The sequence below is a fragment of the Balaenoptera borealis genome (assembly GCF_965194805.1).
Source record: "Balaenoptera borealis genome assembly, chromosome: 17".
NCBI classification, from domain to species: Eukaryota; Metazoa; Chordata; class Mammalia; order Artiodactyla; family Balaenopteridae; genus Balaenoptera; species Balaenoptera borealis.
Window position 1 is genome coordinate 69,906,313 of NC_138876.1, and position 21,673 is coordinate 69,927,985.

General features: G+C 35.8%; 1 protein-coding gene across 10 annotated transcripts in view; it reads right to left on the reverse strand.

Moving 5' to 3' along the window:
• The window catches only part of PREX2 (phosphatidylinositol-3,4,5-trisphosphate dependent Rac exchange factor 2), a 298,158-nt gene that overhangs the window by 142,303 nt on the left and 134,182 nt on the right, over positions 1-21,673 (reverse strand). For 5 of the 10 annotated variants that reach the window (XM_082363375.1, XM_082363367.1, XM_082363370.1 and 2 more), the window contains exons 11-19: positions 19,632-19,732; positions 17,486-17,593; positions 12,586-12,689; positions 11,829-11,878; positions 9,177-9,252; positions 5,359-5,431; positions 2,740-2,882; positions 2,485-2,577; positions 654-802 (exon numbers count right to left, since the gene is read on the reverse strand). In XM_082363375.1, coding sequence (XP_082219501.1) covers positions 654-802; positions 2,485-2,577; positions 2,740-2,882; positions 5,359-5,431; positions 9,177-9,252; positions 11,829-11,878; positions 12,586-12,689; positions 17,486-17,593; positions 19,632-19,732 — 897 coding nt within the window. Of the gene's footprint in view, positions 1-653; positions 803-2,484; positions 2,578-2,739; positions 2,883-5,358; positions 5,450-9,176; positions 9,253-11,828; positions 11,879-12,585; positions 12,690-17,485; positions 17,594-19,631; positions 19,733-21,673 lie in introns of those variants that run through there. The other 5 variants (XM_082363372.1, XM_082363373.1, XM_082363371.1 and 2 more) reach the window with 4 other exon arrangements.

Sequence of the window (21,673 nt, forward strand, 5' to 3'; positions counted from 1 at the left end):
GTATGTACATGTGTCAATACTTAAGAAAAATCAACTAGCACTGAATTTCAAAAAAATAACAATGGTCATTTATGGATAATATGATTATAAGAAAATGTCTTCCTTTAGAAAAACCTGTACTCTCTAACTTTTCTATACTAAACATAAGTTTTTTTTCTTATCATAGGTAGATAGACAGACATATTTTTTTAAATAATGGACATATTACTAAGTACATGAAAGCACGGAAGTGTCTGTCACCCAGGTTTGATGCCATCTCCTATGAACATTTAATCACAAATGGTATCTAATCAACTCATAGTCCCTGAAATTCTTGGAGTTGAACATGGCAGAATAAAGTTTTCATTGCCAAGTGTTCTACTAGTTTTCTTCACTCATCATCAAACTCAACCCAACCCAGACCAGAAAAACTGGGGCATCAAAAGGAAAATATTATTCTGTTGAAACTACCTGATTTAAGTAGCAAGCATTTAACCATCATAAGCAACGTATTTTTTCCCATTATCTACACACCAATATCAGTTACGTTGGTGACGTTTAAATGTGCCAAGCAGTGAGATGCTTACTTCCAGATGTTTACTCCGTTAACTTTTCTATTTTATTCACCTATGTCTAATTTTTTTAAAAAAACACACATAAATTATACAACTTACTCTCTTGGCTTTGTGCTCACAAGAACTCTTAGAGGTTTTCTGCTATTTAAGCATGACTTCAGGAAGCAATCCACTTCATTGAAAGGTCTCATAAAAACTAGGTCACCATTAATAGCAAAAATCTTCTTCCCAACTTCCATGCCAGCCATCTAGGAGAGAAATAGCAAAAAAAAAAAAAAATTAAATTTTATTTTAATAAGAAACCTATTTTTTCACAGAATTAGAATCTGAAAAGGTCTAGAACTTAGAGATTTTGACATTTTAACACATCTGCAATGTTTTCATACAATGTTACAATACAGAACTGTGGAAGAGATAACACAGTTATTCTCTTTGACCTAGTTTTAAATTTGATCACCCATCTCTACTGAAATTCTCCTCCCTCCCTCCAGGACTTAACATTGTACTTCTCCTGTAACCCTTTTTTTCTGTTATATTTTATAGTTCTTCTTATTTCATCCTTTTAACGACAGTCAAACCCCAGGTTAATTTTTTTGCCTGTGTTTTCCATCTATAGCCAAATAACTGAGAGAGTTTCAACCTCTATATAGACACGGATAACAACCAAATATACATCTCTAGCCTGACATAGCTTAGGGGACCACAGGGCAGGAGAGAGAAATGGCCTGGAACCAAGAAAGAGCTCCAACAGGCACAGATCACAAGATGCTGGAACGATGACAAGGAAGACATTATCTCTCCATGCCAACCAGGCCAATCTTCTTAACCAACCCTACTGCCTATAAACTATACACTGTTTTGGTTACCAGCCAAATGATGAAAACCCAGGAGAGGGCATTTTATTGGTGGCAGAGTCAGATGAAGCTGGGCTCCAAGAACACCCTCTGAAAATGACCGGGGAAAACATTTCCTCATCATAGAAAATAATAAAAACAGTCATTTGTTGGCCAGGCCCACCAACAGAGTATGAGCTGAGCAGAGTTATTTTGTTTGAAATTAATATACTGTACATAAAGCTCTGTCTTGCATGAGGTTGGTAAAAGACAGAGACCTTGGGCGTCAGCAAATAGGGTAAGTGACAGTTTGCTACTAACTTTAAATAGGTTCAAAGGTAAAAGCCATGCTTCATTCATTTTCTCATTCTTTATTAAAAATTTATATATTGAGACATTTGCTTGAGGAGTAAGCATATTATAAGCCAGGCAGAGGTAGGAATACTTTAAACCTGACATACTTGGGATATAACATTAGAAGGTACATTCCATGAGGGCAGAGAACTTTGTTTTGTTCACTGCTGTATTACCAGAGCCTAGAACACTGCTAATCACATAACAGGCACTAAATAAATATTTCTGAATAAATGAATGATTAGGAGATTCCTTTGTTTAAAAGTCTGGTAAGGTGAGAGTACATTAATCACATTTATCGGCATTAACCCAATGAGAAAATAAATCAAAGCATGTGCTTTACTGCTGGAAATTGTACTTAAATAAGACAATCAAAAGTGATAGGAAAATAGAAGATACAGCCCTACATTTAATGGAAGAATCATGTGACATACACAATACAGTCCCACTCTATGCAGTCTCCACAGGGTTGCAGGCTAGAATCGGACATGGAATAAGCCACCTGGACTCCTAGGAGGTCAACAGTTCAAGCTGTAGATCTCTACAATACCTCCCCCCACTATCCTTAAGTACCCAGACATCCTCTGTCACAAATCCCAACAGTATTTAAAAGAACCTCAGAATAAGATTATTCAGAAACATTATTTTCCATAAAGATACTTAAAGGCTGATTTCACTTTGTTTAAAACTTTTATGTTTGTACGTCACGGACAAAGTTAAATAAAAATGCTAATTTACATTACCTCAGCATTAGACCCCTTTTCTACCAACTTTATTATTGGAACTTTATTTTTGTCTTCTAACCCAAAACCATAGCTGCCTTCATTGGATTTAATCTGAAATGCAAAATATTAACATTATTAATAAAACAACTATGAAAAAACTTATAAATCAAACAGAATGAAATAATATGTTGCATCACTGTCAAACATGCTTATGTAATCTCCTGTTAATGTCTAATCAAGAAGAAAACTTGCATAGCACAGTAATAAACTTACCAATAATGATTTGGCTATAACATTTTCTACAACTTTTAAATCATGTTTCATCAGTCGATGTTTCATATTTGATCCTTCCATTTCTTCATCAGCAAAAAAGCGGAAAAGTAAGGGTTCATCTTTGAATTCACTTTTTTCAAGGACTATGGAAACAGAGAGAGATTCAAACTGTTTCAATTACCCCCAAATTGACCTCAGTGTCCATACTGACAGACCCTTCAGTAAATTAATACCCTGTCCCATTACCTAGAACAAGTTACATTTACAAATATCCCAATAACCCTTTTTTATTCCTATAATTTCAAGCCAATGTTTCCTTTAAATTACTATTACCTAAAGAATTTTGAATTTTTAAAATAAGTAATATTTTTTTATTGTTAACTTTTTTTTCTTAACCAAGTCTGCCACCTTTCCAGATTAAAACCCAACTTTAAGTCAAAGATTATAATGAATCAAAAAATGTATGCAATTCAAAACAGAGAAACCTACAGTGTTTCGAATTTGTAGTAAACATTTTAAGTAAAAACACAAAAACATTTCTGTTTTTAATATCCTGCACAATTATGGGAAAATTCAAATGGGTTAACTGTTGCCCTTATGTGTGTGACCAATTCCCACTGTGGTCGCTTTTATGCCAACCCTTCAAACCAGAAAGATGTCTTCTGGGCGAAAAGTGATTTTAGTTCCCACTAATGCCTAGTTCTTTTCTGTAAAAACATTATTCTCAAAAAACCTTATTTCTGCAAAGGTCAGTTTTTTCCCTTTTATCTGAACATTAATATTTCCCCCCAAAGTCCCTAAGCTTCCTGGCACGCTCTCATGACATAAGGTGTATGTTTTGTTAGCCTTTTTAAAAATAAAACTAAATACTAATAGAAAGAATTTGTACTCAGTGAGGCCCTGACAACGGTCAAAGTGTCTTAAAAGAGAAATCTCTATTTCTCCTTATCTACCCTTTTACCCTGAAGCTTACTTGTTGAGACAGGTTGACACTGAGTCAGGGATCTAAGATCTGCAGTCCCAGGGCACAGTAGAATGTTAGGCTTTATCATAAGACAGACCGGGAGCTCAAATTCCAGGTCTGGGACTGATTCTGGGTGCAACACTAGGAAAGTTACTTAAACTCCTTGAACTTCAGTTTCCTCACCTGTAAAATGCAGGCAATAAAACCTTCTTCATAATGTTGGACAAAACTAAAATGAGGTAATAAGTGTAAATAACTTGGCTTATAGTAGGCAACCAAAAATGACAGCTCTTTTATTTCATTATTTTAACAGAGGTCCAAATCACAATTGTTGACTAGCTGTATGTACGAATTGACCTTTGAATGGAGGACTGGTTGACAACGTGAGTTAACAAATGAAACTACCAACCACAAATTAAAAGGTAACACAAGTTGTAGCTGACAAGAGAAATGAGGATATAATTGAGATCGAGTTAGGACTTGCCTACATGACCTAGGCAGTTTCCCAAAACTCACATGGTGTTTCTGCTACTACTGTTTTCCTCCACCAAATAGTCAGTCTAAAGGCAGGTAGAGAGAACATCAATAGGGCCAGACATGAACGGAACTAGCTGTGCTTTACTGACAGAGACTTTCGTAGGGAAAACCTTTATTGTAACTCAATATTTTAAAATAAATATTTAGATAAAATTGCTGCTTGTTGACACTTTAAAGAGAAAAATAATTAAAACCTTTGAAAGCTGATATTATAGTTTTAATCCCCTATAATGATGTCATTCCTTCCATTCCATTGTTGGCTCTTCAAAGACCGATATTTCCCCTATCAAAACTCATACAGTGGTCCAGAGATACTAGAATGTAATGGAATTCCCAAAGGAATATACAATAACCAAGGATGCTCTCAAAATCGCTGTAACTTTTGCTGTACTTCTTTTCTTTGGAAAAAGGTAACAACTTTCTGAGTGTAATTGACAAATAGGTACAAGAGCTATCAAATATACACATATGCAAATATTAACAATGAAAAGAGATTGTTTGGGTTTATGGAATCTATAAGATGGTATGAATAGAGATGGAAAACTAAGTCTCATTATTTTTATAAATTTAAGGGAAATGAAGTCATCAAACAAGAAAGAAATTCGATATTTAATTAGTAGCCAAAAAGAAACAGATTTTTTTCCAGAGATTTATAATTTTGTTCTCTGACATAATTTTGAAAGCATTTTTCTAAAAATAACAATAAATGTTCAGATTAAATGCTCTCATTTAATCATTTTAATATATACTGGCATTCAACAAAAAAAACATGGGTCTGACCTAAAATAGTTTCAAAGAGATATATCAGCTTTTTTTTTTTTTTTTTTTTTTTAAGAAACTTCTAGTTCAAGCTGTTGCTTTTTTGGAATCAGTCTAGAAAAACAGAAAAGAAGTCATGGCAACTGGTAGATAATAGTCGTTAGACACAGCAAAGGCACCAAAGTGACACTGAATGCAGATGTGGTGAACCAACAGGGACACATGGCAAGACCCAGACAGTCTTGCTGGTTTGTCTCTAGATGACTGATGACTTCCCTGGAACACTGAGACATTCCCAGTGTCCTAACAAAACAAAACAGTGAAATACATCTGTAAGCTTCCACAATAACAATCCCTACCATGGTGCATAAATCCATTGTCACAGAGTCCAACGCCAAATATCATTGCCTCTTCTCTGGTGCGGCAATCCCCCTGTTAACCACAAAAGCCCTGTACAAGTTAATAGGCAACTGAAGATTTTGCTGCATCTTAACTACATTTGACATTTCAGCACTGTACTGACAAAGCCATTCATACATTAGGACAGACGTTGCTTTCATAAGGCCACAATCCATCTAAGGGTTATAAAACATTCACTTGATTATGAAAATATCTTCTTCTGACATTACATAAAAAATAAAGATTTCATACTTCTTGAGAAAAATCATGTCTTATTTAAAAGGAAAATACATAGGTAACTAAAATTTATTGCTACCACAAATGATCCCTTTCTCTTATTTCTTTGATCTTATATTGCAATTATGTATCAAGGAAATATCCTACTTATTGAAAACTAAATAAAACTTGCTAAGTAAAAATTATTATGCGTGATCTCAGCTATCACCTCCCTTCCACAAAATGGCCTTGCTCTTTAAGTACCCCCCAAAGAAACCTACTAATCTAGGGTGACTCATAAGACCCTAAGAGTGTGTTGTTCAGTGAAGTCAGCAAATGCAAGCTTCTCTTTCTCTATCTTGCCAAAAAAAAAATCAGCTCATATAACTGATCCCCAAAAGAAAGCCCAATGCAAACTTTTGTTATGACTTTTATCTAGAAAACATCTATTTTATTCATTTAAGTATGAATTCATATACAGTCTGCCCTCCGTCACCACAGGTTCAGCATCTGAAGATTCAACCAACCACAGATCAAAATTATTCAGAGAAAAAAAATCCAGAAAGTTCCAAAAAGCAAAGCTTGAATTGCAGGACCAGACACTGTTTACATAGCATTTACATTACATCAGATATTATAAGTAATCTTGAGATTATTTAAAGTACATGGGAGGTTATTTGCAAATACTACTCTATTTTATGTAAGGGACTTGAGCATCTGTGGATTTTGGTATCTTCAGGGGTCCTGGAACCAATCCCTCGTAGATCCCAAGAGGGCCGACTGCATATGAATATATATATATGTGTATATGTATGTATGTGTGTCTATATGTCATGACAGTTGTATGTTTTACAGTTTCAGAAGTGCTTTCTTACATATTATCTCATTTTTCCTAGTCCTATGTTTTAGCTCTTAGGTACAATACTCTACCAAATCCATCCTCTCTTCTCTCTGGCTTCTATTTCATTTCTATCTCAACACCCTAACCCAGTGTTTCTTCATTTCACTTCTAAATTGCCATAATTTTTTCCTGTACTTTCTCTAACTTATTGCCTTTATAGAATTAAACTTTCTTACACAGGAATATCATGTTCCAAAACTTTAAACTGACTCTCTTTTTTAATAATCGTAAAATATCAAAATTTTCTGTTGGGCTTTCCAGGCCTCTCATAATCCTAACTTCATTCTACCCCTCCAGCCTCATTTTCCAAAGGTGGGGTCACCTTCGCTCTTGTCAAGTTGACCCCTCCCAACTGTTACCCTTCACACATTTAAATTCTACCTATCTGTCTATCAAGGACCAAAACAAGTGCCACCTCATGCTGTGACAACTCCACCCCTCACTAATCCTCCTGTTAACTAACAAGACATTTATAATCTGTATCTTTGGACAACACATCTGTGCCCTTTGCAAAATATAGCTGTTAAGTAACTTTTATGAATTCACTCAAAAGATTTTTTTTTCTGCCACAAAGTGTGCCAAGTGCTACAGACAGTAAAGCACTCAAACAAAAAATACTTCCCTGCCCTCTAGCAATTCAAATCTGGTAAAGAACTTAGTCACTTAAAATATGGTATATGATAAGTACCATCATCCAAAAGCTGTCAGATCTAGACTATACTCCAAACAACATATAGACTATCACACTGGCGTCAGTTCTCTATTTGGTCCCCTTAAGCTCTCCAAGTCAACTCAGTGTCCCGGTCAATGCTAGAAATTAAGTTTTATTATCACTTGAGAGCCTTGGTGGAAAGAGACCCTTACTTTTAAAAACTCTCTTTTTCATCTTAGATTAAGAACTGTAACTTATCCTTCTCTTATCATTCCATCACCATGTCTTTCTTTTCACAGCCAGCCCATATTGTCCTAATCTGAAGCTAGAGTTAATCAGGTCTGAAACGTACATTTGGATACGTTTTACACTATCAGAATCATAAAGCTTAAGTGACAGAGAAGAGCTGACATATACAGCTAGTCCAGTAAGCAGAAAACAGTTGTGAAAAAAAAAATCTAGAGAGATTAAGTGACTCAACGAAGTTTGCATAACTGCTTATCAGCAGAACTGTCATCAGACACCAGATTACCTGAATCCCCAGTCCATTTCAATTTCTATTACATACAATTTCTACAGACGTTGTCCTAACAGACCACTAAGAAAACGTGAAGAAAAAAAAGAATTGCAACTTGGTCCGTTTTTTGAGCAACTTATTTTAGTCTTCTAATATTCACACTTGGAAAGTAAAAGTGCCAAAAAGGAAAAAAAAAAAAAAAAGTTGATAACTGACTTCCTAAGTCAGAACTTTAAATATTTATTCAACATCAGCTTTTGCTTCAAAAAAAGTTTCTTCAGTTTTCCCATATAATCAACATATAGTACAAGAATTCATGTGAATTCTGTAACAGTTTAATTTCTAGGTGAAATTCCAACTCTGTTACCAAATATAGAGCCAATCCCAATGACACACACTGACCATAGTGTTATAAAAGGCTCTCACACTAGTAAACCCACTGGACATAGGAATTTGGGTTTTATCAAAAAAGAACTGTTTGGTTTAATCTAAGATCTTAATTTCTAGATAAAGTAAATCTAAGTGCCATAAAATGCAAAAATAGGTGGTCTTGGATAGTGTAGAAGTTAATATTAAAAATAAAAATCTCAAAATGTATGTGCACAGATGAATCAAATGTGAATTAAACATTAATATTTGAAACAAAAAATAAACATTTCTATGACTGAGCATCAAACGTTATTATCTACTTGCAACAAAGGAGGTAGGCTAATTTCTTCAATAACAGAAAAGTAAATTGACTCAAATATCCAAATGTAATGACAACATTTCAACCAAGCAATATCTCCTTTCTCAAAATAGTAAGTTCTGTCAAAGTGGATATCAGTTTTCTTAGCCTTTTCTTTAATCCCTGGAAAACATTTGACTATTTATTAGTTAGTTGATCTAGTACAAAAAACATTTAAATAAATTTATATTTGAATATCTATTATGATGGGCTAGATGCCTTGAGCTGCAAATAACATTTTCTCAATACCAATTATCAGCTCCCACATTCTAAGAAGCAGAACAACAATCACAACAAATTTTGTACTTTCCTATTTACAGTGTATGCAGATGGATACCAAAGCTCATATTAGCAAAACACAACTATTATCTAACAGAGAAGAAGGCACAGGGAGATTAGAATAACCTGCTAGGACTAAAAACCAGATGCCTTAAAACAAATCAGTGAACAAAACATACAAGTAATTTTAGTACATGCACATTTATTTAAATTATACTTGATTTTTTTGATGGATCTCAGATGATATTTTTGAATCAAGAAACACCTTCCTCTTGAAAGACAATATCGCATAAAAATTAAGTCTGGGACTCTGAAGTCAGATGATCCAGGTTCAAATCCTAACTCTGCTTCATTTTAGCTGTATGAACTTGGTCAAGTTATTTCACTGTCTCATTGGCAAGTGGGGAGTTTTAAAAAGTACCTAAATCACCTCAAAGTCTAAAGCAGCAATGAATGTAACTCAGCAACTTCTCTTTGTCTATTTACCTGTGCAATTAACCAGTCTATCAGCTTGTTGGCCATAACCACAGATTTGTAGGTTCTTAAGTGGTAATCTTTATCTCTATAAAGGAAAGAGAAAGCAAAAACATTAAGCAAGAGGATAAGTAAGCACAAGGAACCATTTCATTTCGTATCAGTGTGCAACAGAGAAGTTTACTCAACGTAATTTGAATCGACTGTCCCACTTATGTGTAAAGAAGACAGCTTTACAAGGTGTACACACCTGAAAACTCCCTTCACCAGCTCACACCAGGAGAAGAAACCCACAAGGAGACCAAAACAGGACATTTCTTCTTTCACATTTTCCTATATCCAAACTGACTGTTAATGCTATGTTACCTGGTAATAACTTGGCTAGAAATACAATATAGCTCATTAGTAAAAGAATAATAAAATAGAATTCCCTCCCTTTAAATCAAGATAGAGTCTACGAAAAATCTCCTCCAAATATGGAAAATAAAGCAACCCCTTGTATTTCTGCTCCTGAGTTCTCCAGGAAGGCAGGATTTGCCCCGGGGGATTATTCGTTAGGCTCAGCTGTAGCGGGAGACCTCAGGCCTGTCCGGAGGGAAACACACCGAGAACCTCATCGTTCATTTTGTCTGATGAGACCACGGACTCAGCCACACTGCGGCCCCAGGCAGCCCAGGGAATCCTGGCTCTCCACAGCAGACTCTCCTTCCTGCAGACCTCCCAGTTCTGAGAAACGTTTCAAAGTCTACTTAGATACCAACAAAGTGCTCGTGATCAGAACAAGGCCCCAAGGGTGGAAACCTATCATTCATTTACTTTGCAGGCCTGGATCAAAACGGAATGAGAAAACGACAGTCTTTTCAAAATGTCAAAAAAAATCCAAACTGCAATCAACTTGGCGTGACAAACAATTACGGGCTATATTCATGGTTCTTCAGCTTCTGTCAGTAGTTTACAATTCATATTGACATCATTTCATCCATTTTCATAAAAAGCTCCCCGAAACATGATCGAAATTTCTGAGATTTCAATAGTGAATGCACTAGTTAGCCAGTAATCAACAGCAGATTTTTAAAAATCTTTTAAAATCTACCTCCCTATTTCTGATACCTCATCACCCATTTCATCTTGGTTTCCGTAAGTGTCAATAAGAAGGACAGAGTAGTCTTTTATAGACCACATGTGGGTCTGTGGATTCTTCACCCAAGTCATTTTTCTTTTCATAAGCTGAGTTCACACATGACTATTGTACATTCCATCTGTTTTATGGGGTTTTTTCCCGTAAATTTACCTTGGACAACTCATAAACCATTGTCATTTCTAGCCAAAGAACAATTCCTTCTTATACGCTCTTTCAGAATGTAACTTTCTTGATAAGAAATCCCACGTGGCTAAAATGTATTTTCAGAACACATTTCCTCACATGTGAAACCTACATATATATACACATGTGGCATGAAAAAATTATCCAGTATCGTTTTCTATCAGTTTAGCAGAAAAAAACCTTAAGTATCCATGCGCTGTTAAGTAACCATCTTCTAGCATTACGTTATCCAACATATTTACAGAGTGCCTGTGCCAGGAATATAGCAGAGAATCAACAAATGTTGGTTCCTTTCACCTCTTTTTACTTTGTGAAGCCTGCTTGTGAAAGTGGACAGGGCATTTTCAGGAGCAATAGGTAAAATTCCGTTTTCTCCTTCAGGGCCTGCAGTGTGGGCATTCCAACACTTATCAGCAACTTTTGGAATCTTTTTTTTGAAGCTCTGCGTCTCCTTGGGATTGGAAACCAGAGTGAAAAATAGAAACACTGTCCATCAAACGTTTGAATTCTATGGCCACGACTGAAAAGCCTCTATATTCATTTTAGAAATAGTATGTTCATTTTTTTGTTCTGAAAAATGTGTTTTAGTCAATAAACTCCAAATGATACCTGGCCATCTGAAATTAGTTTTACATTACATTACATCCACCAGTTAGTGTATACCAGTGCATATTACAAAAGTACTGATGATCTCTATTAGTAATCATAACACAAACTCAAAGTTTTCTGCTGTTTTTCTAAAGAGATAAACTGAAAATGAATCCTGATCTCTCTTTAAAAAACAAAAAGGCATCTCTTCAGAAGTTAAAACATGGTACAGAAAAAAATGAGAAAATTATAATTATTAGCTCCAAATCAATTCTTAATTTTCAAGTGCAAAATTTTTTCTTTGGATAAAAGATGATTAAAAGAAAATATTGTGAAATAAAATACGTATCCAAGATTTGATTACACAGTCTAATGAAAAAAATTACTATACAAGTAACCATAATGGTAAATATTTATAGTAAACAGTATTTTGAAATCCTCTCCCAACCAGTCAACTATTATTTATTAAATATTAACTGAAGGTGGATCATTTCAAAATCAAGCCTGTAATTTACTATGAATTAATGGCAAATAATTTTAGAAATCAGAATAAAAAGAGTAGAAGAAACTGTATAATTAGAGCCTCAGAAAATTCAGAAATATTTTCAGATAAATTGTGACAATCTTTAAAAGTAAAATTTTCACTTTGGGAAGAAAAACAAAATAAGTTAAGTTCCAGCTTAATAATATTTATCTAATATGCAATATAAATATTTCCATTTAACCTCCCAGAACTTAGAAACTAGACTCACCTTATCACTGGAGTAAATAGACTATGAAGACGGCAATATAATCGTACGCCCTATTGTAAAACAAAAATATGTCAAAAGCAAGTAAGATCACTCAAAGGACAAACCAATGAAATTTTGAATAAAATAAATTCACTGTCAACATGCTGAAATCATTACCCTATTATTCAAATGTTACATTACATCATAAAAATAATATAACTTAAATCTTTAAAAACAGGATTAAATTGTGCTATGAATTTTTCATATACATATGACATATACATACACAGAGGACTTTTAAAACTATTTTCTGAAAATATAAAATTTCAAGATATAATGTAAACAGAATATAAATCTATGCAGTGGTCCATCATACTACTTGATCATTACATGTCAATATAAATTTTGTCAAGTGTACAAAGAAAACTGATATTACTTGAATTTTATGTATTTGTCTTTTTGTTAAATTTATTCAAGTATCATGACCACTTGTTGCTACATGTGAAACAGTTTTCAACAGATATAGTCTTCTGAGTTATGCAATTGCACTATTCCCTTTTAGAATTAGATAAAGAGAATAAAAACAATGATCTAACATTCTAATTCTTATAATAGCAAGAAAAAAATCGAGAGGCTTGCTTACGTACGTCATGTAAAAAGTTTCTATACCGGCAGAATTATTTTAAGTCTCTCTACAGCATTTTATCTTGTTGAAGATAAGAAGATAACAACAACACGAATTCTTTTATTGATAAAAGGTTACGGGAGAGGTTGTTACCTTTGAAATCACATCCTGCATCTCACTTCTTGGATAAAAGGTTCCATCATCATAGCGAAATCTATATAACATCTGTTCCGGTTTGAATTGATGTTTATCCGTAACTAAGAACATAAGAACAGCATATTAAAATCCTGACAATCTAAAAACTGGCACATAAAAAACATAATCCCAAATACTGAAACTTATAGTTTTATCAAAAGTTTTTGTTTTCCTAACATAGTAATGCTAATCCAGTATTCTGATAGTAAGATTCATGATAAGATTTTGTTGTATAATATAGTTACAACTTCCATGTAATGAGTGAAGAACTAAATTAAGGTTACCCACATTTAGGTAGCATAGTGTATGCATTCGTGCGTGTGCGTAGTGATTTACATTTAAATAAACAGACGAGTTTGTGTTTTCTATTTCTTCACAATGCCACAAAGTCAAGCAAAAAGTACCCTTCGAATAGCAGATACTCCAACTAGTGAGTTATAATTTGATTCTCAGCCCCAGAAGTGAATTTTAGCATTTATCTGTCTTATCCCACAGCGATCAGGCCAAGACCACACATATACCAATCTTGACCATTTATCCTGTGTTTAGATCTTCCGAGTAGATTAGGTAAATTCAGTATGTAACTGATTCCAAAATTTTAACAGTTTTCTTACACTGACAAATGCTTTTCTTACACGTCACTTAATTTTTCTTTTCCTCAGTGGAAAAGGAGAGTGGTCATCCTTCACTTCCATCCTTAAGATAAGACTTTCCATTCATAAAGACTCCTACTAAACTTTCTCTCAAGTTTCCTTTTTTTCTAGGTAGTCTGATTAAAAAAAATAACTGTTCTAGAAAGGAAAAACCTCAAATTAAATCTCAAAGAGTTTACATTTAAATGTTTTCTTTACAGGGAATGAAAAATTTGCAGAAGAGACAATTTGTTGCAATGGGCTCTATTTTCATGATTAGATAGAAGACTTTGACCTTTACTTTTTGCTAAAAATGTTGAAGGGGGAGAAAAATCTGTCAGAATTAATTCTCATGAACTACATTGGTGAATCCAGAAGAAAGCCAAGAGATCTGTAACACACACACACACACACACACACACACACACACACACACACGCATATGCAAAGTTTCAGCAATTTCACCCTAATCTATCCAAACCAAATGCATGGCTTGCAGCCATAAAACTGAGACAGGCTTGCTGCCAAAAAGGGACAGACAACACAACTTTTGGCATCTTTTTTCCAGATTAAGCCAAAAAGAAAAAAAAGCATATGTGAAAGAAAAATAAAATCGGAAGAAATATTTTGAAATCCTACGGCATGTTTCAAGACCAGTTATTTATTTCTCCTATGCAATCTACCTATTCCCATTTTTATCCCTTAAGATTCATTGAAATAATTTATTATATTGATGTTCCAAAATTCAAGGAAACTTGGGCCCAAGGGTATCTTGCCACAATAAAACAAGTGGTAGTTCAACCTGTTCAAAATGGAATGCTTCACTGTAAGGTAAACTCTTGTGACTTTGCTAATGAATCTTGGGCTAATCTGCAACTCTAGGCTGTTGCCTTGGAAAAACAGTTAATAGTTCTGCATTCTAATCCACTCCCCCAACTTCTCGAGCATGGAAAATGGGTTTATTAGCTGATGAGAAAGGTTGCTGAATGACATCTTTTAAACAACTCTGTGATGCTGGCTATTACCAGGGATGTACTGGTAAATGATGAACAGCTTGCTCTCTAGTGTTGTGAAAGAAGGAGCACTGATGTGTACCATTCGCCAGTTTCCACGGTATCAAATACTCCCACCCTGGCCAATTTCCAGCTACCAAAATAAAGTCACTGAACACAGAATGAGATGTGCAGTGACACGTTATTATTTAGTATTTCCATCATACAAAAATAATAGACATAAATAACACCAAGACCATAGATAACAATAAAATGTAGTAAAATAATTAGGAAGTGATGAGTTCTAAGGATATATTACCTTTGTTTATAATATAATTTAGGTACTTATATGTTATGTAATTTAATTTTAATAATAGCTGTGCTTAACTACAAGCTTGCATTTTTTTAAACATTTAATCACCAGCTCTCTAGAGCTTTGACCAGCCAACTTCAGTACACCACTGGCTATAATGAATGAGCTCTCTGAATTCCCACATAAGCATTTATAATGTAAATAATAAAGCCAGACAAGAAGAACGTTATCAACATATCACAGAGAAAGCATATGCTGCCTCAACCCAAGAATTCCCAGTACAGCAAGGCTTTGCCTCTGATGAAGTTCTCAACAATATTTGCAATGTGAATAATAGCTTTAACAGTCAACTTTTTTTTTTTTTTGCTGGCTCTTTATAAAACAGATGGCTCATTCAACTTTATTTTAGGAATTCTATTTTCACTAAAATGCAGCTGGAACCACACAGTAATGAAACTAGCCTGCTTGGCTCATATTTCTTCATTCTAATAAAATTATTAATGTGAAATTGCATAATATGTTCTCTTATCCTAGGCTTGGGAGAATCTCTATTAGTTAACTTTGGACACTAAAAAAAAAAAGGTTATTTCCAGCAACAAAAGTTCTGTATACCAAATTGGACATTACAACTGATCAGATCCTGATAACAGTAATAGCACAGGCCACTAAAATCAAACTGTGACCAACAGGACTTTTAATAGAGAGTACTCAGTGCTAAATTTCTCAGAAAAAGAGTTAATTAAGCAGGTTATAAATATCATTGTTCAAAAAGATTTCAATTCTTTTAAGTTAAATAATCAAAGTGTTCTTGAATTTGAAATTTCAGAATAAATTTTAATACAGAATTTATCTACTACTTTCTTTTCAAAATTGTATTATTGGAAAAAGGTGGTGTCTGAGGAAGGGGAGGAAAGTTGATTAGGACTGAAATTCTGATATCTGTTCCAAAAAAAAAAAAAAAAAATCTTATGCTGTTGAATTTTTCTCTTTTAAGAGGAGGCAATTAAAATATTTTGAGACATATGTTAACAAAATAAGTAAGGGTGGTTCTCCCTGTGATTCCTTCCAGATCTCTCAGCAGTCCTGAACTGAAAAGGTCAGACTCTAGAGTACTATGTTCATGAAGAGATTGAATAAATATCATTCCAACTCCACTTTGTACTAACTTAAAATTGACTTGAATGTGTCTGCCTAGCTATGCATGTCTTCAGGGAAAGTACCAACAGTTTCGTTATTGTAAAGTAAGTAAAATTCCACCCATAATAGTTGTCCTCAATTTTCAGAACCTAATTCATTAGGTAAACAAGCAACTCTTCCTCATACAATTGCTGGATCACCTGGGTTGAAAGATGAAAGCAAGAGTGGATGGGTGACTTGAAAATAATCTTACAGCTCCTCCGAAAGGATAACCTCTCCTTACGCCCTGACCTTTCCAGCTTTGGGAATAAAGCTTCTCTAATATCCTGTTATCTGTTACAAGGTACCTCACAGTCAAAAAGGAAAATACTGTGACAAACTTAGCGTAGCTCTTTCTAAAATATAGTTAAGTAATCCCATAGAAGTACAAAAACTTACATATCCATAATTTTTTAAACAATTTAATAGCAGCATCTATTGTTGACGGATCGCTTTAAGACCATTTTTTTCTGTTATTTCTAATTCATAAAAGATGAAAGTGACTCAAATTAACAACAGAAGTCACAATAACCTCAACTGAAAACAGAAATGTTAAAAGTGATTTTTGTGACTATTATATGCTGATATCATTGTAAAACATTAACCAATATATATAATGATTACTCTGTCTTTCATATGATTTCATAGATCTTATATTGACCCAAGAGCTAAGCCTCAGGGGCAGAAATTGGGTAGTTTTTTACCAAATTGGTTTAGCTTTTGTTTTTCCTGCATATGCATCTACAGGACATTTCTAGGAGCCTCTTGCAGCCAAGGGTGACCACATATCTGAGTTGTGCCCACGGACATGTGCACGAAAGTGATGCACAACGGGAAGGGTACAAACCCATTTAAAACAAACAAGAAACTCCACGCTTCCTTCAAGGTGACCTTTAGGAGCACTGTATTGAAGATGGCCGAGCTTCTGTCAGGCACCAAAACCCTGTATGGAGCAGGGTGCCACGACCTCATCCGCCACCACTGACTGAACTGTCCATGAGTGACAAATTAGCTTCTACGATGTAAGCCACTGTATTGGGGAGGTTTATTTGTTACAGCAGCTAGTGTTAACCAATACAGTTTTCCTTCTCAATAGTCCCTGCAAAAAATTAGTTCTCCCATCCTAGTAGATTTCTGCCTTGTCTGAAAGGAAATATTCCAGCAGCTGGATTTCTTGATGGACAAGGTAAAAAGATAGGCTTAAAACTATTAGACCGTAAGAAAAAAAAAGGTCGAGGGTTCATATTTACATACCTTCAAGTACCTAGCATAATATCTTACATGTAGAATGAAGGAAAGAATCCGTAAGGAAAGGAGTAAATAAAAGGTATCCATAAACAGATTTTCCCTTCCTTGCTCTATTGGTAATACACAGGCCCTGGAAGTACACAGTCTGAATGGGAAAAGAATCATCACTTCTGAAGGTCAATGACTGTATACAAAACCTCTTTACATGCCACCAACTTCAGCTTTAATAGATTGCAGGATAAAACAAATACAGTCCATTCTTGTCCCAAACATATACTTGGTCATGGGGTTAGAAGAAGGGAAAGAGGAGCATAAAGAGGAAAGCCATCTAGCTCAACATCTTTTCATTTTTACTTATAAGATACTGGATGACGCTTCTTAGCGTACTAGATGCTAAATGGTGTTTTAATGGCATTAGTGAATCAAGTAAAATATCATATACAATTTCTCAACATTATCTGTTTGCTCAAAATATAATTATTCATTTATTCACTCACTCAGCAAATAATTTATTAAGCACCTATATGTGCTGGGCATTCTAGGTGTTTGTTGTATATTAACACACAAGGCTCCTGTTCTCACGGTGCTTATATTTTGACTGCAGTCTGGAGTAGGGATGGGAGATAAAGAGAGAAATATTAAACAAAGAAACAAAACAACATGATAATTTCAGAGAGTGGTAAGTAGTACATGAAGAAAATTTCAAAAATTTAAAAAGTCGTTAATTGGAATAGTGGGACTGGGTAGGATTCTAAAAGGCAGAGTGTCATAGAAGATGAGTCATAATACAGAGACTTTTGTCGTTTCATTCACTGCTGTGTCTCCAGCACCTAGAAAGGTCACTGGCATATACTAGGAATTAATAAGCAATTGTTGATTGAGAACAGCAAGAGCAAAGATCCTAAATGGGGAGTCATCTTGGAGTGTTCAAAGAAGAGACAGAAGGTCAGGGTGGCCACAGTGTAACGAGTTAGGTACAGCATTATGTGATAACTCAGAGAGGAAGTCAGGGGCCCTATCATGTAGGGCCTTGTGGGCCATGGTAAGAGATTTAGGTAAGATGTCTGGACTTTTCTTTAAGTTTAATGAGAAGCTAGTAGGTGCCTGTAAGCAGGAGAATGCCTGAATCTTATATATGTCTTAAAAGGTCTCTTCAGCCATTACCTGGAGAGTGTTCTATGGGGACGGAGGACAAATGTGGAAGCAAGGACAGAGAAGGTGGTGACTTGGAAGAAGGTGGAGATCCTGGAAGGGAGAGCGGTGGTCTGATTAGAGACCTGTTTGGTGGTAGGGCTTACAGGGCTTGATGGCATGAAGGAGAAAAAGGAATGCCAGGGAATTCCTATCTGGGTAGATGGTGGTACATTATATTGGCAGTGTCTACTGTGGTGGGGAAAAATTTGGAGGATTTAGTTTGTTTTCACCTCACTCTAATTTAGAAAAAAAAATGAACATCAAAACACCATAGCCAAATATCCATATTTATTCATAGTTCCCTGCCTTTTTCTCCTCTCCCACATTTTGCATTAGAAATTCGTCAAGCTTTTATTCTTAGTCCCATGATCACTGCTTTCTTGTTTTTTGTTTGTTTGTAGTCTCTTATCGATGTGCTAAGGACCTCATGCTCTCTTGAAATGATTCCCAAATCTGACCCTCACTCTCTCTCTGCCCCGAGCATTACACCCACACATTCTCAACCTCTTCCTGAACACTCCCCTGCAGATGTTTCATACCCAAACCACCACAAGCCCTTGACCTTGCCCCCAATGCGTCTCCTCTTGAATTAACTACGTCTGTCATCCAGACAAAAAGCTCAGAATAATCTGACCTCACCCCTCACTCTTCACCTCCTAAGTCCAAATAGACATCAAATACGCTGTCTCAGCTTCTCCAGCATTTCTTGAATGGGTCTCTCTCATCATGCCATGGACACGGCCCTGGTCCTTTCCCTCCTGGGGAAGGAAGGGTCCCCGTGGGCAGGGATCTCTGTAATCTCTAACTCTCCACTCATGTGTTATCTCCAAAATCAAGATCTGGTCGCTCCTCTGCCTCCAGATGCCCGTCAGCTCCTCATCTCCCTCAGGAGAAGCCCCACACACCACAGCCAGCAAGTTAAAATCTGCTGGGATCAGGTGTTTGCCTCCCTTTCTCACCACACCCCTCGTCCCAGCATATTCATCCGTGAAGGATACAGTCCTGCCACGTGAGACTCTGCGTTAGTTCTGAAGAGGCCACCATGAACCTTCCCACTCCCGTGTCTGAGTGCTACTACCTCCTCAGGGTGGAATGTCCTTCTGTCTTCTGTCCTTGTCAGAGTTCCATTCATTCTACAATGCCCAGCACTAAGGCCACTTCCCTCAAGAAGCATCCCAAATACTCTAGTTAGAACTCGCCGTTCCTTCCTCTTCAGTCCCACATCACTTACCTGGAATTCTGTGTTGGAATTGTCCGTTTCAAGTTAAATATATCACCATAAACCTATACTCCCTGAAACAATATTCTGTATAGATGAGGCACTCAAAGATGTTGGAAAAAACATAAGCATCCTATAATGTGGAGAAGTATTATAAACTAAACTGATCAGTGCAATGAAGATACATGTAATTTGTGGATAAATAAATAGGTGATTAATAAAATAATTACCATGATGGATGATTCCATTTTCTAACAATGCTTGTCCCAAGTGAACACCTTCCTCAGGCCTGTGAATCTCTCCAATTTCCAACAGCCATGACACAAATTCACTGCAACAGAAATCCAATGAAGAAGTTAAATCATTAATTTTTTTTCCCCCAGGAAGTCTATTCTTACCATGCATTTATCAAGCAGCTATGAAAGGAGTCTCAAAATATAAAGGAATGCTTGCAGTGCATTTTACATACATTTTTTTCACATATGTAACGCCCACAGATATAAATTGGACTCTATTCTAGAAAACTCATGTCCATACATTCAGACTTACCTAAGCTATACTTAATAACTATTCAACTTATTGAGACCTTTAGTAAACGCAAAGGGAAAATTCTAAAGTAGCTTTAACTATAGGTTATTATGCACATAAAAGCAAATTTGGGACGAAAGAGAAACAACAGATCCTAAAGACAGCTAAACGACAGAACTAGATAGAGTAATAATGACTTAATATAAGACATAAACTGTCTTGAAAGTACCTTTCCAGGCACAGAGAACCAGTGGGTTTGAAACTCCAAGAGGGCAGACAAAATTAAACTGCATGCCCTGTATGGTAGACAGACTTCTAAAGATGTTCTCCCACTCCCCCCATCAGGAATCCTACCCCTTGGTTTGTCAATCAAATCCTAATCTATGTAGCCCTGTGAACGGATTGGCATATGTAATTAAAATCCCATGTCAGCTGTCCTTAAAATATGGAAATTATCCACGTGGGCCTGACCTGATCAGTTGAGCCCTTTGAAGCAGCGTTTTCTCAGGCTGGTGGCACAAGAGGAAGTGAGAACAAGTAAAAGCACAGGAAAGATTCAATGTGCCACTGCTGGCTTTGCAGCAAGAGGGGGGTCATATACCAAGGAATACAGACAACCTCTAACGGAGGGCAGCCCTGGCCAATGGCCAGCATGGAGACGGGGGCCTCACGCTTACAACTACAAACGATTAAGTTCTGCCAACAACCTGAATGTGCTGGAAAGTGGATTCTTCCTCAAACGCTCAAGATAAGAGCCCAGCCCCTGCTCTGCCAACACCATGATTCTGCCCTTGTGAGACCCTTAGCACAGAACCTGGTCTAACTCACCTGGACTTCTGACCTACAGAAATACAGGCTAATACATGGGCATTGTTTTTAAGTCACTAAATATATGGTGATTTGTTTTGCAGCAATAGAAAACTGATATACACCAAAAGACACAGAAAAGTCTGACTACCTTGTTTTCAAATTGTAAAATTACTTGGTAAATTCATTGTTATATCTAAACTGTCATCCATAAGGAATACTCCAACACGAAACCAACCGTCAGAACTGTCTATCGCACACATCTGCTGTGGCTGAGAAAGGCCACTGAGGACCACAGCTCACATCCTGCAGCATTTCGGGAGAGGATGGCGGGCCCCAGCATCTCAGATAAGAGAGGTGATGTTCTGTAACACTTAGGAGAGCTTCAGCTCAGTACTGATTTTTTTTTATGGCCATGTGGTATCATTAAGAGAACAATGAATACAGAGACTTATTACAATAAAATATTTAATCATGCTCACGTTTAAAAAGCTAACATTCGAACTCTTACATTAACTAATGAATATATTTTAGAATGGTTTTATTTTTTGCACAGAGGCCAGAGAAGCAAAGCTATGGAAAGTGTCAGGAAATTACTTTTCCATTTATTTCAAAACTAAAAGCAATACATATGGTAAAGCCAAATAACCAAGGGATACGGAAATTCAAAAATGGATGTCTAGTCTGCAATGCACATTTTAAGGCAGAAGAAGTTGTTAAAGTTCTTTATATGCTTCTATTAAACAAGAACCATCCAAAAGAAAGAAAATAAAAGTAAAGTAGAATATAGTATAGCAGTTAAGATCATGTACTTGGCAATAAAACAACCTGGATTCAAATCCTGTTTCTGCCTCTACCAGCTGCGTGATGTTGGGTTAGTAAATTTAGCTCTCTAAGCCTCAGGTTTTTTCCTCAATGACACAGAATTAGTAAGACT